Source organism: Euprymna scolopes, chromosome 33, assembly GCF_053919585.1.
Source record: "Euprymna scolopes isolate OS-2025 chromosome 33, ASM5391958v1, whole genome shotgun sequence".
In the NCBI taxonomy this organism is placed as follows: Eukaryota; Metazoa; Mollusca; class Cephalopoda; order Sepiida; family Sepiolidae; genus Euprymna; species Euprymna scolopes.
Genome location: NC_136514.1, coordinates 38,568,093 through 38,585,517, shown reverse-complemented (window position 1 = coordinate 38,585,517; position 17,425 = coordinate 38,568,093). Strand labels below are relative to the sequence as shown.

Below are 17,425 nucleotides of genomic sequence, written 5' to 3'. Positions count from 1 at the left end.
ATTTTAAAACTCTCCTTATCTCTATTTCAGTTTGTATTTCTCCTCCCACCACAACTCATTTTTTGCAACCCCCTCTTTGTAATACAGGTCTGAAGAATGAGAAAATCTTTTCTTTTTTTTTAACAAAAACTTTAAAATAACTTTTTTTAGATTAAATTTTTTAAAACTTTTTTCAGAATAGAAAATCTTTCAAATTTAATAAGGAATATATTTCATATAGGTTTCATTAACAAATATTCAGTACATAACGAGAAAAATAGAAATGAAAATTTCAAAAGGAATGTATAACTGGTTATGGTCAATAGTAGTCCTCGCCAGCGAAAGTCTTTGTTATTGTTATTCTATTATTATTATTATTTAAAACATTTTGTGTCCTGCTCTTTCGCACGAGGACTAATTTAATGCCAAAGCAGAATATCTATCAAATAAAAGCAGCCATTTTAACCATAGTTAAAGAGGGACTGCAGGTTCATACTTTTGCTAACAATATTAAATGATGACAAGAGATGTAAATGAACTAAAAAATTTGACTTCTAATTAATTTCACAAAATCCTTACATTTTTTTTATTTTATGACATATCAACTCTTTTCGGGTTATTTAATGCAAAACACGGTTATTTTGGTAAAGTTTCTTAAAATCTCTTATCTATTCTGCCATGGGTCACCAGCATGGGAAATACTCAAACTACAATTGCGAATTACTTAGGGCTTCTACCTGATCATGACTGACGAACAAGAGAAAACTACCCTCGTGGATTAAAATAAAGGCTGTTTCTGACCAGATTTCCAATTTCAAGATACACTTAAAGAAGGTTGGAGGTTACATCAACTCAAACGTGAAAATATCACACAACATGAGAACAGTAATCTGAATGATCCTAATAATACGAATTATCAATCCTCATTTCAAAAATTCAGAAACGTAAGTAGCTTTTTAATTTCAATTTCTGGACATTACAATGAAAATCTACAATCTGTGCTGAATGATGAAAATATTTTGTTTGCACTTTTAACTTTGCAAGAATGAAAAGAAAAAAATGATTAATTATTTCCCTAAAACGAATTTTTCTGATGCATACAAACCTTGCAATGTGAACCACAAAGGTGACATAAAATAAAATGATAGAGAAGCCAGACGTGAAGAAGCAGAGTCACATTTTTTTTTCTATCTTAATCTTTATCTCTAATATTAATTTTTTTAAAAACCAACAAAGGAAAAAAAAGGATACACCCCTCCCCAGAAACTTCTCACTTGTGAGAGAAACATCAACCTTACCTCTGCATATTTCTTGGTATCAATCAAATAGATCACAACCAACAAATGGAGATAAACTTCAACCTCCAAAAGAAGTGGAGCATTTGCCAATTTGCCTGTGCGTGGACGAAACTGGACTAGAGCATTATTCGTTTCCATTGGCTGAAAAATTAAGAAAATTTTTTTTAATTTTCATGTATTTACAAATAACATTTTTTTTCTTTTAACAATCAATGACAGATTTCTATTGGTTTGATAATAAAAAACGATTTGATATTAAATTAAATAAAATTTGGTTGGATGTATATGTTATATAATATAATTGCTTTTCCACAATCAGGCGTAACACTGCAATCCACACAGACAATAACAGCCAGACAGGGCATTCTAGACTTTGATTGTTGCCCTCCTTTAAGCAAATTTCAAAACTTAGAGTCACTTATATGTAAGGTGAATACTCTGACACTAAATCCACAATGTCACACATAAGAATTCTTTTCACCATCACAAAAAATGTAAACCATAGTGGCCATCTTATTGTAAGTACTCTTTTGAACAATTTTATGTGAAGTTTATATTAAGTTTCCTGATGGAAAAACATTTTTAATTGCCTTTATGAGAATACATCATCAAGAGTAAAACATATTTCTCATGCAATAAAATTATATATATTCTCCCACTCTTTATCCGTGCCTAAACCTAAATGTAGATTCCATGAACAAAGCTTCTTTTTTTTTTTAGAACGCCTGTGGAACTCTGTTCCATTTTCCTGCTTTCCAACTGACTACAATATGGTCATCTTCAAGTCCAATGTGAACAAGTTCTTGGTGAACTATCTCCTTAAGTAATCCAATTTACCAATTTTCCACTATTAACGATTACTACATTCCCACTGACTACTGTACACTCATTAACCCTTATCCTGGAGTGGCCTGCAGGCTGTGATAAGTGGTGACTATATTGGTATATAGTCATAAAAAAAAAAAAATGCTCAATATCAGGAGAACAGCTTTTTCTCTTTGTATCCCTTCTGCTGAAATATCTGGTGGAGAGATTGTCACGTACTTCTTTTTTTGGGGTGATTGCATTTACACATTTTTATCCACTCTTTTATATTTGAAATTGTTGTAGGCCTAACAATAGAATTGACATATAATAATGAAAAACTGTTTAATATCAATAGTATAGCACATATGTCCAAACAGAACTTTGTGTCGACCCGGGCAACATCGGGTATCCATGCTAGTTAATATAATCTCATTGAATATTTGTTGATAAAGGAGCCACGGTCATGGATGCTATTCCTGCTGCTTTCAAACAATTACTGTTCATTCTTTATGACATCACAACTTTTTGACACCTACCATTAACCTTCTTTTTTTTCTTTTTTTTTTTTACTCATATTCACCCCTAACAAGGCATATCGCTACTGGGACATAAAGGGCTATTATTTGGGACCATACCTAGAAAAGATTAATATGTTGGTTTACGTTACATTTAAACTTCTGCACATCAGTACAGCCAGGGTAGCAGGAAGGGAATTCCAAAGTCTAGCTGTTCGAGGGAAGAAAATAGAAAGCTTTCTGGCATTTTAGGGACCTTAACAGTGAAGGGGTAAGATTTTGTTGCTAAGCGGGTTTGTCAGGGATATATATACGTTGAGAGGGCAATGAGTTCATCAGAGCACATTTCATTAAAATATTTGTAAAACAAGTACTGATACAACATTGCGGCGATGAGACAGGGGTTGGAGCTTAGTTGACAAAGGTGGACCTATTAAATTGGAAACTCTTTTTTGGACCCTATCCAAGAGGTTAGTGGTAGATGCACCAACCCAGATGTGCCAACAAATACTCCATACATGGGCAAATGATGGATACTCTCAGGTGTGAGTAGTTTTCAAGCTCGATAGAGGGAACCCACCTTCTTTGCAGCATCCTTTGCAATGTCCTCAATGTATTTGTTCTAGTCCATATTGCCTGTGAATGTTAGGCCGAGAAGTTTAAAGGAAGAATTCTCAGGTAGGATACTATTTGTAAAAGATATCTGGGCTTGAAGAGACGTCTTGTAATTGTTAAAGGAGAGCAGTTTAGTCTTACTAATATTAAATGTTACCATCTATTTGCGGCCCCATTCCACTATGGTCTGGGGTTCATTTTCTAACGATTCTGCCATTGTCTTGGATTTATATCTTCCCTCATGCATGTTTATAGAGCATTGTATCATCAGCAAATATCCCCATCTCAGACACAATATTATCAGAGAGATCGTTTATGAATATTAGAAATAATAATGATCCAAGGATCGACCCCTGAGGCACTCCCATATTAATGTTATGCTGCTTGGATGTACGTCCATCAATGACAACCTGGATGGTTCTAGTGTCTAAAAAGGATTCAATAGATGTACACATATTTCAGTTAAAGGCAAGTGAAAAAAAAGCAAGCCAATGAAGACTTGAAGTGACTTAGTCAAAAACATGACTTCATGCAATGGCATATCAGAACCAAATTAAATGATAGAATTTCATAGAGAAAATCACATATCACCAATGATATTAAACAAATTCAAGTGTGTGTGTGTTCAGATGATTAATCGGAATAATAAAAAAAAATTATAACTTTTGTGAGTATCGGAATGATTTGTGCCTATTTCCTGATGCCCAAAACAATTCTTTTTTTGTTTATTTCTTTTTGTTTAAAATTTTCCATAGCTCTTTTTAATAAATATTTATGAATTTTAAACCACCAGTAAAATTAAAATTTATAGGTCACATCCATAATTGTATTTTTACATTTGCAAAAGTATATGCACATATGATATGGGGTTTTGCAGTCATCTGATCCTTCACACACACAAAAAAAAAAAACAATTGTATATTTAGAAATTTAAAAAGAATTGGAATTGCTAATTGTATTGGAACCTGGAAAAATAATGTGCTAATTGTATGCATTTTGGCAACTATCATTCATACTTTATGATGTCACTGTTTCTGGCCATTACCATTTATCTATTATTCAAATTCAAGTAGGGAGTGATAAGAAAGAAAAACAAGTGAAGCATGCATGGCCCCCTGCGAGTGCACAGTGAATGATGCATAAAAAAAATGACTAAGTTCAGCATTTGTCCCCAGGGGACGTCATATGCTGATGAAAATGAACAAACGGTGCAGTTTTAGACTTTAACATATGTAAATTTGAGTTCTGCACCATGCACAAAAAGAAATGGCTGTCCATCATTTAACCCCCTCCCCCATTTAACCCCAAAAATTCCCCAAGGTTTTTTTTACTCACATGTTTAATGCTTGTGCAAAATTTCAAAAATTCCAAGGCATAGTTATTGAGAAAAGTGTGAACGGACGAATAGACAAAGATGAAATTACAGGTATACCCTCCTTTCGTTGGGGGACCCAAAAAAAAAAAAAAAAAAACTACCACAGAATTGCTAATAAAAAATTAACAATCTTGCATTTAAAAGCGATAAAAATCGTGCATAAAAATTGATAAAGTCCCGTGCTCTTGTGGTAAAACACCAGGCTACTTATTGAGCGGTGACAGGTTCAATCCTCGTTAGTTCAGCCATACTGAAGAAAAGTGATACTTCGAAAAATACATGTCTATGGATAACTTACTTTTATGCATGTAAAAATATTTAAATAAATTAATAATTACAAATAATACGTCCCAAAATGTGGGCGACTAGAATGTAAACAAAGGGCAGATAACTTCTCTCTTAAAAAGCGCTCGGGAGCGGTAAGAAAGAAAATATCACAGAATCGCTAATAAAAATTAAAAAATAAATAAATCAACAATCTCTCTCTCTTTCTCTCTCTCTCTATATATATATATATTTCTAAGTATGCCCGATGACAAGCAAGCCTAATTGTGTATTTTACACTAAGTAAGCAAAATTACAAACAAGAATACAGTTTTGGCAGTAAATAGAATTCTTAAAATCACAACAACTTGACTAATATTATTAAATTGAGATTTCATGCCCCTAAGATAAAATTGTCAGATATAGATTCTGCTGTGGTTTAGTTCTTTAATCAAAATTAAAACATGAAACCCATTGTAATGCTGGGACATGTGTTATGGAGTTGTAATTTGAATTGGATCAGTTGTGCGTGCATGCGTGCGTGCGTGTATATATATATACATATAGTCCTGGTCAAAATCATAAGACCACTTAAGAAAGTAAGTGTTTACGCATATTATCAAATTTTTAATCAAACAAATGGTTGAAACCATTGCCAAAAGGGAAAATATGATGGAAAAAAATGAAATCTGCTTCATTCGAAACCTTAACCCTGATCTAATAATTATTTTTTTAAAAACAAACATTTTCACCTGGTCAAAATGATAAAACCACTGATAATTTATCTAACAAAAGGCAATTATAAATTACTAAAAAGGGTCTCAGTATTTAGTATAGCCTCCATTATTACGAATTACTTCAAAAATTCTCTTCGGCATGCTTGCGACTAAGTTTTTTATCAGTTGCGAAGGAATTTTATCCCATGTACTGAAAACTGAATCAGAAATTTCTTTTATCGAATCATACTGGGTTCCATCCTTGAACACTTCTTTTGCCATCCATCCCCAAAGATTTTCAATGGGATTGAGGTCCGGAGAACATGCTAGTTGATCTAACAATTCTATATTATTTGAAGAAAAGTATTCTCGTGCTTGTTAAGAAATGTGTATCACAGCATTGTCTTGCTGGAAAATCCAATTTCTTCCACACAAACGTGGACCTTCAGTCCTGATAGAAGCATTTTCAAGCATTGAAATGTACTTCAATGATATTTGCCGGCCTTTCACTACTTGCAACTTTAGGGTCCTAGCTGATGAGAAAGCACCCCAGATCATTAAAGACCATCCTCCACTATGCCGAATTGAAAAAGTCTCTTTGGGCAAATTTTTATCATGCCAATAGTGTTGAAATCCATCTGGACCATCTAGATTAAACTTTTTCTCATCGGAGAAAATTACATTTTCCCACTTCTCTTCATCCCAAGTCTGGTATTTGGCGGCATATTTAAATTGGTTAGTTTTGTGCTGTTCAAGAAGACATGGTTTCTGTAGTCGCTTTAAATGATTGAAGCCCTTCATTTTCAGATGCCTTCTGATGGTTTTAGGACTACATTCTGCTGCTGTTTGGCTTTTCAATCGACTTGAGCTCATATTGGAGTTTTTTTTTTAAACTTCTGATACGGCGATCCAGTGATGGGGTTATTTTTTGGGGTCGGCCTGGACTTTTTTTGTGCCCATATTGATCTGGATTTCTTAAAAAAATTTGTGATGACCGTTTTACTACGATTCACTTCGTTTGCAATGGATCTATGGGAGAGTCCACCCCTATTAAGCTCAAAGATCCTTCCTCTCTCAAACTCTGATAATGGTTTCCCTTTTGCCATTTATAATTTAGTAAGATGTTTTTTATCCACTAACAAGTTGCCTTTAGTAACATAGAAAGCTTTTCGTATTCATTTTTTCAAAACTAGCCGATTTTATTAAACTGGTCTTATCATTTTGACCAGGTGAAAATGTTTGTTTTTTAAAAAATAATTATTAGATCAGGGTTAAGGTTTTGAATGAAGCAGATTTCATTTTTTTCCATCATATTTTCCCTTTTGGCAATGGTTTCAACCATTTGTTTGATTAAAAATTTGATAATATGTGTAAACGCTTACTTTCTTAAGTGGTCTTATGATTTGGACCAGGACTGTATATAATAATTTCCACAGTGAATCAACGTCACAGCTCATGCAAGCTAACAAACCAGAAGTCAAAGACCCTAGTTTTATCCTCATTTGGGTTCATCTGGTGAACATATCCAATCTCTGGATTAATTTTTTTTTTTTTTTTTTTTTTACAAAAGAGTCGCTACTTATCAAGGCCTAAATAAAGATCACGCGAAGATAAAGATTAATGAGTGCAGATGGTCTGTGAGACCACAGAATATTAATAGGTAGTGGTGAAAATTGGATAGAATTTGATTATTTAAGGGGATGGCTCAACAAAAACTTGTTTAATTTGGGCTTTATATATGTGTGTGTGTATATATATATATATATATATATATATATATATATATATTACATACATACATTATATACACACATGCCTATATTATGTATTTAAATATTGGAATGGAGGGAGTTTAAATCCATATACTACTATTCTTCTTAAGTCTTTGCCTCCTCCATAAGAGCAAACTTAGGCACAATGGCCGTTTTTCATGAGAAAATTCAGCTCCTAAATAACGGCTCCCTGGATTTTTTCTTACAATGACAAAACAGATACTAGACTTTAATCTGCATGGGAAATGTTAAGGGGGAGCTTAACTTGGGTAAATAAAGCACTTCCCTCAACTGAAATAAAGGCTTTTTGATTTTTGTTAAATATATTTAAAATAACAAGCTAAACTTAAAACAACTAAAATACACACTGGATAAGTTTAGGTGTGTTTTTTTTGTTTTTGTTTTTTTTGCTTCCTATTTTTGTAGACATTTCAAATAAGTGTAAATATTGGGTATTTGATTTCATTTAACAATTTATTCACTCATGTATTGTTGCTACATTTGGGCTGGTACATCTCCCTCTAGCCTTACGATCTAAAAAAAGAGTCGAAACTCATAGGTTCACACTACTGGCCAAGCTACCTCTGTCCCATCGCCGCAATGTCATATCCCTGTGTCTACTTTACAAGTACTTGAATAAAATGTGCTCTAATGAACTTGTATAAGTTGTGCCCCGACTAACAGCAAGATCACACCCTTTTACTGTTAAGGTCCTTAGATTCTGGAAATCCTTCTACTCCAATACTTTCTTCTTTTGGACTGCTAGACTTAAAAAAAATAAAAAAATAAAAAAAACTTTCCTTCCTGTTTCCTGCTTCTCTGACTGTAATATGAACAGAAATCTCACTGCTCAACTCCCCCACAGTCCTCTATTAGACACAATCCCAAATAGTAACCCCTTATGCTCCAAGTGGCAATAAGTTTTCTTTAGAGTGAAAAAAGTATTAGAAAAAAAAATGCAATTTTTAATAAGTTTAAAAAACATATATATATATATATATATATATATATATATATATATATATAGATATATATATATATTTAAAAAAAAAAATTTTTTAAATAGATCAAAATTCAAATAATTTAGTTTTTTTAGTATTTAATAAGCTATTATTTACCTTTATAGCATACAAAATATAATTTAAATTGCTTTTATATTAAGGGTTGCAAGGCTCTAGGACAAATTTATCTTTAGTAGGGTTATTGGCTGAAGCATCTTCATTTAAAAAGGAGTGTTCATTGGCTATTACAGGTTATTATTTGTTCCAGTCTAGAGTGCCCCTTTATGGGGAGTTGGTTTAGCCAGATTAAAAACCAACCTTAACAATGCTCACAAGGGGATGGGGGGGACAAGAAGATGGGTAATATAACAATTATTGCAAGTTTAAATTTTTTTAAAATATTGTTTATAAAAATTATCACGGGTCCAGCTGGTTATATATGTGTTTTGTAAGTTTCTGTAAATTTATACTTTAGAGAAATGTTATTCAAATTTTAAATTACGGAAATTAACTTCTTAAGAATCAAATTATGATTATTGTCTGTATTTAATCACATACACATGAAACATTTAATCAACCCCTGAAAAAATTTGTGAAAGACATTTCATCCATTTATTTTGTGTACATAACAATTGGCGGCATATGAAAATATTTAAAAAAAAAAAAAAAAAAAAAAAAAAAAAAAAAACAATGGAATCTCTGTCCTTTGCTCAAAAGAGAATTCTCAAACGACAAATGAAATAAGTTAGCAAAGAGTTTGAAGATAAAACCGAATGCAATAATTATGATAACCAGAAACAATTAGGCAGAAATTAATTTGAAAGAGACGGGAGGAGGGGGGGTGAAGGTGGGGTGGAGGTTCACAATTCCAGATGAGAAAGATCGTTTTGATTAAAAAGATGGGAAATTATATTCTTCAGCCCAATTAGAATGTCTTCACAAGAATCAATTCGATTAAAACTTCAATTGGTTTTCAAATTGAAACAAATTAGAAGCTTCCTTTCGTTTGCAAACGAGAGAAACATAAAAGAAATATTCGTCCCGTTCTTAATTTGTGGGCAAAATCTGTTGAATCTATAAAATTAAAAGAATATTTTTCTATAAACACATCGGAACTATATTATTATTATTTTATTATTATTTGATAAAGTTATACGTATCTAACACTTGTGGTAAATCTCCCCACCATCCCAGCAGCAAACAGAAAACACAGAGATGTGGCTTCTGCAGTTAAAGGCAAAAGCATACAATTACGAGAGAGGCGTTAAATATAAGGCTTCGTACATTTACATAAGCACAACCATGTCGAGGGGAAATAATTAAAAGCGCCAAAAATTTCATATTGAAACATCAAAAGACATTTCTAATAATTCAAGGATTGCACACACGTGAATTCAATAACTCTTTCTTCTCTTTAAGAAAAAGGGGTTTTTATTAATTCATTTTTAATTTTGTGCATAAACGATAAAAAGCCATGCACTTGTCTCTAGAGGCTTAAAACATTTACAAATGCAAAATATTTTATGTTGGAAGCTTAAGGAGAAAAACAAAACAAACAGAAAAGAAGTTCTGAAAATATTGTTAATCAAAAAAGTCTAAATTATTTTAAACTTTTTCAAAACGCAATGAATCATTTGATTCGAATGAGAAATGAAGAGAACAAAAGAAAAATATTAATTCAATAATCGACAAAGAAATATTTAAAAGAGTTAAGCCATATGATCGGCACACTGTTCACTCGCGTGGACTTGTTAAAAGTGACAAAAAATAAAATATGGAATTTTTTTTCAAATGTTTTTATAGTGAAAACTAATTTGTTTGAATTGTAGTTAAAATAATTGAATTCAAAAATTCAAGAAAAAGTGATGAAACTTAAAACACAAGTCATCTTCCGATAATGAATCCTTCATTTTTACTGTTCATGATCAAGGCTTTTAGAAAAAGAAAATCAGTTTTTTTAATATTTCAAATTTAAGTCATTTTTTCAGTTATTTCTTAATTTTACTATCTTGTTAGTAAAATATTAATGGTATCTTATCTGTATATGCTGTATATGCATACAAATATAACTAAAAAAGTAAAATATTTAAACAAAGAAAAAAATGCATATACATATATATATATATATATATATATATATATATATATATATATATATATATATACTCGGGGTTTTTTTATATTCAAAAGTAATGGACTAATGAATTCAACAAGGTTGTTAGATAGTGCTCAATAAAAAGAGCTGATAATACTTGTTTATTGTTATACAAACATGCTCACATCCCGCTGCTACAAATAGCCACTTGTTTCAATCAAACAACAGATATCAGGCAGCGACTTGACTATTCAAAAGTTCAATGAATTATTCATTGAACTTTTGAATAGTCAAGTCGCTGCCTGATGATATCTGTTGTTTGATTGAAACAAGTGGCTATTTGTAGCAGCGGGATGTGAGCATGTTTATATAACAATAAACAAGTATATATATATATATATATATATATATATATATATATATATATATATATATATATAGTGTTATAATGGAATAAATCCAGAGGAAATCCGGGTATGAGAGCTCAATGTGGTAAACAGAGCAATAAGATAAAAATTATAACACGGAAATTACATAATTGTCGATGCAATAATTTATTTCAACCTTATGGTATTTTCAAGCATCTAAATCAGACAATTACATTTTTGATACTGAAAAAGAAAAGAAAAATCGTGCTTCGACCCTCAAAAAACCAAAGGTGGTGGTAGTAGCAATCCACTTAATACATTTATAGAGAGGGTGGTAGGGATTTAAAAAAATAAAAATTAAAAATTAAAAATAACAAATAAAAAATTAGATTAGACACTTATAAGCGGCAGCTCGATGTAACCATAGATACACACACACACACACACACACACACACACGCAACACATACACATACACACACACGCGCCTCTAAGATGTACGTTCTGACATGTAAATGCCTTGACACGCGTTTACTAACCTAGGAAGAAGGGGCGAAAGTATACGGATATATAGTGAAAGAAATAGAACAGCGCGTAATGGAAAAAAAAAAAAAAAAAAAAAAAAGGAAGAAAAGAAGAGGATACAGTGATTGAGTCATGGAAAGTAGGTCTATTAAAAGATAAATAAATTAATAAAAAAAATATAACTAAAAAAATAAATAAATAAAAATAAGAAAATAAAAGTAAAAAGAATATTATATATAAAGTTTTAAAACTATCTGTATGTTATTATGTAAAAATTAATATTATCTTATAATTCATTTAAATATTTTATATGTAATATAATACTATGAATTTAAAAATTGAGTCTTATATATTTAATATTTTATATATTTTCATGTAAATAATTTTATTGGTGATTATAGCGGTCGTTGTAATTATTATTTCAATTCTTAATTGATTAAGAAGTGGGAAAATGTAATATTGATCGCCCCCAATTCGATAGGACGTATCTAGTTTCGGTTAATATATACTTTTATTCCCTCCGTACAACAAAATTATTCTCATGCACGCATAAAGAAATAAGTAAAATAATTAAATTTTTGTGTTGATTTGTATCAAATCTAATAATATCTAGTTTTAGTATTTGGTCTTTTTGACTCAACTCAGTTTAATAACTAATGTATTATCTGCAGAGAAAAATTATTATCTTAAGGCTATCTCATTTATTTATAAGTAATTTGGACAAGCCAGGTACTTCGGGGAAAATATATATATATATATATATATATATATATACATATATATATACATATATATATATATATATATATATATATATATATGCCTAGCTTAGATTTCAGACAAATCGTAAGGTAGTTATTATCGAGTATATACCGGACAACAATATAATTGCCGGTGGGGTGGGGTAGGATTGTTTATCGTAATTAATCTAGTGGTGTTAGATTCGGTGTCTTTACCATTATAGAATTCTCTGTTCGTCGGATCTAGAGTTATTGGTTATTTTAAATTTACATTTATGTCTACATCTGGCCATCAGTTCATCTCGTTTGTTTAGGAGATTACTGTGTTGGTATTTCAGGATTCTTATTTTTTCCTTGAGGCATAAACTGCATCTCTGCCTAAAACCGTTTGGAACGTCCGAATGACATAGGATTGACCATGAAATCACTGGGGATCGATTCTCATTTTTTAATAACCACCATTGTTTAGCTAACTCGGTTTTATTCTTAAGTTCTGGGTTATTGAAAGAATGTTTGCGGTCATAAAAACGTTGTTTCCAGCTTCCGGCGGAGATACCGAAGTAAACTTTTTTGTCCCTGTTATTATCTTCTGGGTGGATCGTGGCCTTATAAACCACGCACTCAACTTTACAATTACCGTCCAGTGGGCAGTTATTTTTCACTTGGCAGTTACATTTGTCTACTGTCGAAGCACGATTTTTCTTTTCTTTTTCAGTATCAAAAATGTAATTGTCTGATTTAGATGCTTGAAAATACCATAAGGTTGAAATAAATTATTGCATCGACAATTATGTAATTTCCGTGTTATAATTTTTATATATATATATATATATACGTTGATATACATGCATATATGAAGTGCTTTCAATAAGTTTCCAGACTTTTTTGTACAGGCATTTAAAATTGTTGTAGCCTCTTGAAAATTCAGTTTGTTATTGCTATACATCTTATGAGATGACTTATCAATTTTTATAATTTCAGATTTAAATGAACAGCTATAGCAGGAATTGGAATACACCCTACTAAAGCCTGATTCTCACAGCTGGTGAATTTTAAAAATGCAATCTGGACGTGAGGACACTTTAGAAGAATGATAGGCAATAAAATTAAACTTGGAAAAGATGCCGATAAAACATATGGAATGCTTCAGACTGCTTTTGGACCATCTTGCATAAATAGAGCATCAGTTTTTGAATGGCATAAGAGAGGAAAGCAGAGAATCTGTGAGGGACGATGAAGTGTGGAAAGAGTAAGGAAGTCAGAACACCAGCGTTGATTGACCAAATAAAGAATTTCATGGATAAGGATTGTCGTGTGTCTAGAGACAATTAGTGCACAGTTTGATGTCAGTGTGGGAACTGTACACACAATTACTAGCAAGGTGTGGAAGATATGTGGAAAGTTTGTCCCAAGGGTTCTCCATCCTTGTCACAGACTATTTAATCAAGATGAGCATCAATACAGTTCCTCACCCTCTCTATAGTCCAGACCTTGCTCCCTGTGAGTTTTGGTTATTCTCTAAGCTCAGGGAAAACCTTAGAGGCAGACAATAGAGGAGATGAAAGAGGCTGTGATGAGGGTCATTGACACACTCACACAAGAGGACTTCCATGGGGGCCTTCCAGAAATTGTTGGAACAATACAAGTGCATTGCAGCTGGAGGAGATTACTTCGAAGGGGACTAGAGTGCACTATCAATAAAAGTGCCTATATGAAAAAAGTCTGGAAACTTATTGAAGGTGCCTTGTATATGCATGTATGTAGATATATAGTGTTTTTTAGAGGCAGTAAACTTTAAATTGATAACTATTTTCTTTAATTGCATTTTTGGCAACTATTGGTTATTTTAAGTTCAGCTTGGTTTGGCAATTCATTATAAAGAAACTGTCACCTAAGCAGTGTTTGCAAATTACAAATGATACAATCAATTTACTGAGAGAAACATTTGATGAACAAATAATTTCACAAAATTCGCCTGTCAACTGGCCACCTTGCTCATCCGATTTAATCCCGTTAGATTATTTTATTTGGTGGATACATAAAGTCTCATTTATGCTGATAAACCAGACAACAGACCACTTATTATGCAGGGCCATATGTCTAAAATCGTATTTTTAATTTAAAGTTTGCCGTTTAAAAAAAAAAAAAAAAAAAAAACACCCTTTACATGTACCCATACACGCACAACATTTGTCTGTCTGTCTGTTCCACTTTTTCTCAGAGCTGATTTGGCTGAAATTTTCTATCAACCTTTTTTTAATGATAAGGTACAGCATACTAAGTTTTGTGGTATCCGTTTAATGCAGAGTTAGGAATTAATATGAATTAGTATTTAATGCAAAAAAAAAAAAAAAAAAAAAAAAAGAGCACAAATTTAACTATCAATTTAGTATAAAAACACTCACTCAACAATCCAACAAGCTAAATTCACCATCTTGGATGTTTAGGTTAAATAAATGGACTTTTTCTTTTATTCATCATTTTGCTTATTTTGTGATAGATTTTTCTTTTACATTGTATGCATATTGACAATGTAATTATTCAAAGATTATTACATTCATAGATCAAAATAACAATCAAGGTATGCATAGAGAAAAATAATTGAAAGAGAAGAAAATTTAAAAGGGATTAACAGAAAAGAAATTTAATAACTTAAATATTTCATACCCGCGGGTTGCTCATACAAGACAAAAAAATTAATAGGTTAAATGATGAAAAAAAAAAATAGTGGAGAAAGGGTTATATAGGTATATAGATGCTGATCTCTTTAATTTTATGGGTCCTGGGAGCCATAGATTTAATTTAAATGGGCCCCAGGAAATTCTATGAGTCTCAAAGTTTTTTTTCTTTTTTTCTTTAATAAATTGTGGTGTTAAATTGTACGGATTCAGATTTTTTTTTTTACCATTGTAAAAAAAATAAATACTCATCCTGATCAATTTACATTGACTACGATTAAATTAAAAAGTTCTTCCAATTACAACAAAAATTATTGACACTTATTAATCATTATTTCTATTAAAGAAAGTACATTATTTGAGAATTATGCACAAACAAGTTTTGTTTTCTGTCAAAGGATTAAATCAGATGTGTTAACTTTTCTAAAACTAACAAATTGGATTAGATGAGCTTTTCTCTAAAAAAAAAAAAAAAAAAAAAAATGCAAGTAATCTCCTTTGAATCAGATGAGAATTATGAAGTCAGTGTCATTCCCAACTTTCAGTGGAATACAAGTTAAAATAAAAATATTCCTCCATAACAACATAATGTCAAAAATAAATTAGCAAATAAAATATGTGAACAAAATATTGCACAAATTTAAATGGAAACAAAATGGGGATTGCAATATGCAAATAAATTAATAAGACTGCTGATTTTAGCATATAAACTAGTAATGGGACAATTTCAATACCCCCCTCCCCCGATTCCGATACAATTACAGATTTCTCACTAAATTCTTGATTCCAATTCTTCATAAATCTCTAAATATTTAACTATAAAGTTGCTATTTTCCTCTGATTACTGTAAAAACACATTAAATGTGCACATATTTTCTCAAATGTAAATTGTGTGGGTGGCGAGGGGGATAATCGATTTTAGTGTAACTGGTAGTTTAAAATCAATAAATGTTTATTATTTTACAATTACCACCAGCTATGGAAGGTTTTGTTTTAAAGAGAATCAAATAAAAAAAGATAATTAAAAGAATCGTTTTGGCATTGGAAAATATGTACAAATTTTTCTGATTGCCCAAAATGTTCCGATTTTTCCGATTACAATTAATCGTCCCAACACTAATATAAACACAACATTTTTATGACCTTTAGTCTACAAACTGTCACCAAGATGCTTTAATTTGAAAATAATCGAATTTGCTTTTAACTGATGAAAAACGTAATCAGGGCAAACACTATGAAACAGAACAACAATGCAATTCAATAAAAGCAATAGAAAGTATGTTGAGAAAGATCAAAAGAGGCAGGGTTGTGGTATATTATGAGTAAATTAATGTGAATAGCATTTGTCATTACTTGTAATCCATAACACATAACTTTCGCTAATTAACCCCTTTCTATTTGACCAGTGCCTCTTCATAAAAAAAACACAAAAAAAATAAACCTGGTCTTTTGGATCCCAGATTAACCCTAAAAAGCTGTTCTTGATCTTTCGATGCACAGCCAAGGTGTTGGTCGGTGGAACAAGAATGCTAAGGTTAGGGAAATCTTTTAGGTGATATTTTCTTACTATCAGCCAAGGTATTCAGATGCTATCTCAGCAGGTTTGACTCCAATCAAGATTAAACAGCATTTATGAGGAGTTCCATACTTATCTGGTAATCATCTTCATTGTCCATCCACTCATCCATAGCCTTGAGCTCCTAGAGGGGACACAGACCATCTACAACTTTGTAGATGCTTTTGTAACGAGGAGTTCTTTTTTCGGGGTGAGGGTGCTGGCCCCACGACCAACCTTCCCAGAAGGTACATACAGCGCATAACCTTCCCAAATGGTAACCCATCTGGTACTGGCCAGGCTCAATGTTGCTTAACTTTGGTGATCTGGCGAGAACCGGTGTGTCAACGTGATTGTGCCATACTCATCTTCATTGTGGGAAATTAGAATTTTCAACTTTTTTTCCCCCCATAGCTTTTCAGCTCTCCACACATGAAGCATATGGGACAGAGACTGAACACACCAAATGTACACAACAAATAGGCATTTGAAAACTTGGAGTTCCAGTTATTTATCAAATTGTTAATGTGACCGTTCTAACCCAATGCTCACCCTTGTACGTCTCTGGCTAATAATGGCAGGTTAGAAAAGGTCATTTACTTTATCTTTTCCAAATCGTTAAAGTAATATCTAATGTCTTCATTTTATTAGTCACATCTTCATTTTCTGTTTGTAAGAATTGAAATAAGATTGTATGACAGGGGCCATGACATCAACCATAAAAGCAGTGAAGCTATTGTTTTTTTTTTAGACCATTTAATTTTGTTTTGTTTTCTTCTGAAATCCTGGGACACTTCCATAAGGTATGTCCAACAGGCTATCGATTGTCCCGTGTACAGTTCAAAAAGCATTGTAATGGGGCAGGCATCAGATGGAATGCAACTCTAAGTGAGCACTGAGTTTTCCACCAGTTTCTGTATATGCCTTACTTTATCCTTTCATTTGGAACTAAAACAGAAGTAATTAAAGAGATCAGTTTGTTTCTGGCAATGCCCTTTGAGATCTGCTATTGCCAAGATGTGCACAAAACCGAAGAGTTGGCAACAATGCACATTCACCAGGTAGTATGTATGCCAGCAGCATTCACCTAGGAGGGTTGAACCAGCTACTTCTGAAGGAGGG

General features: G+C 32.0%; 1 protein-coding gene across 1 annotated transcript in view; it reads right to left on the bottom strand.

Annotated features, from left to right (window-relative positions):
- The window catches only part of LOC145258199 (26S proteasome non-ATPase regulatory subunit 3-like), a 497,578-nt gene that overhangs the window by 414,414 nt on the left and 65,739 nt on the right, over nucleotides 1-17,425 (bottom strand). The window contains exon 3 of the mRNA XM_080116096.1: nucleotides 1,278-1,418. Within this exon, the coding sequence (XP_079972222.1) occupies nucleotides 1,278-1,418 (141 nt within the window). The remainder of the gene's footprint in view (nucleotides 1-1,277; nucleotides 1,419-17,425) is intronic.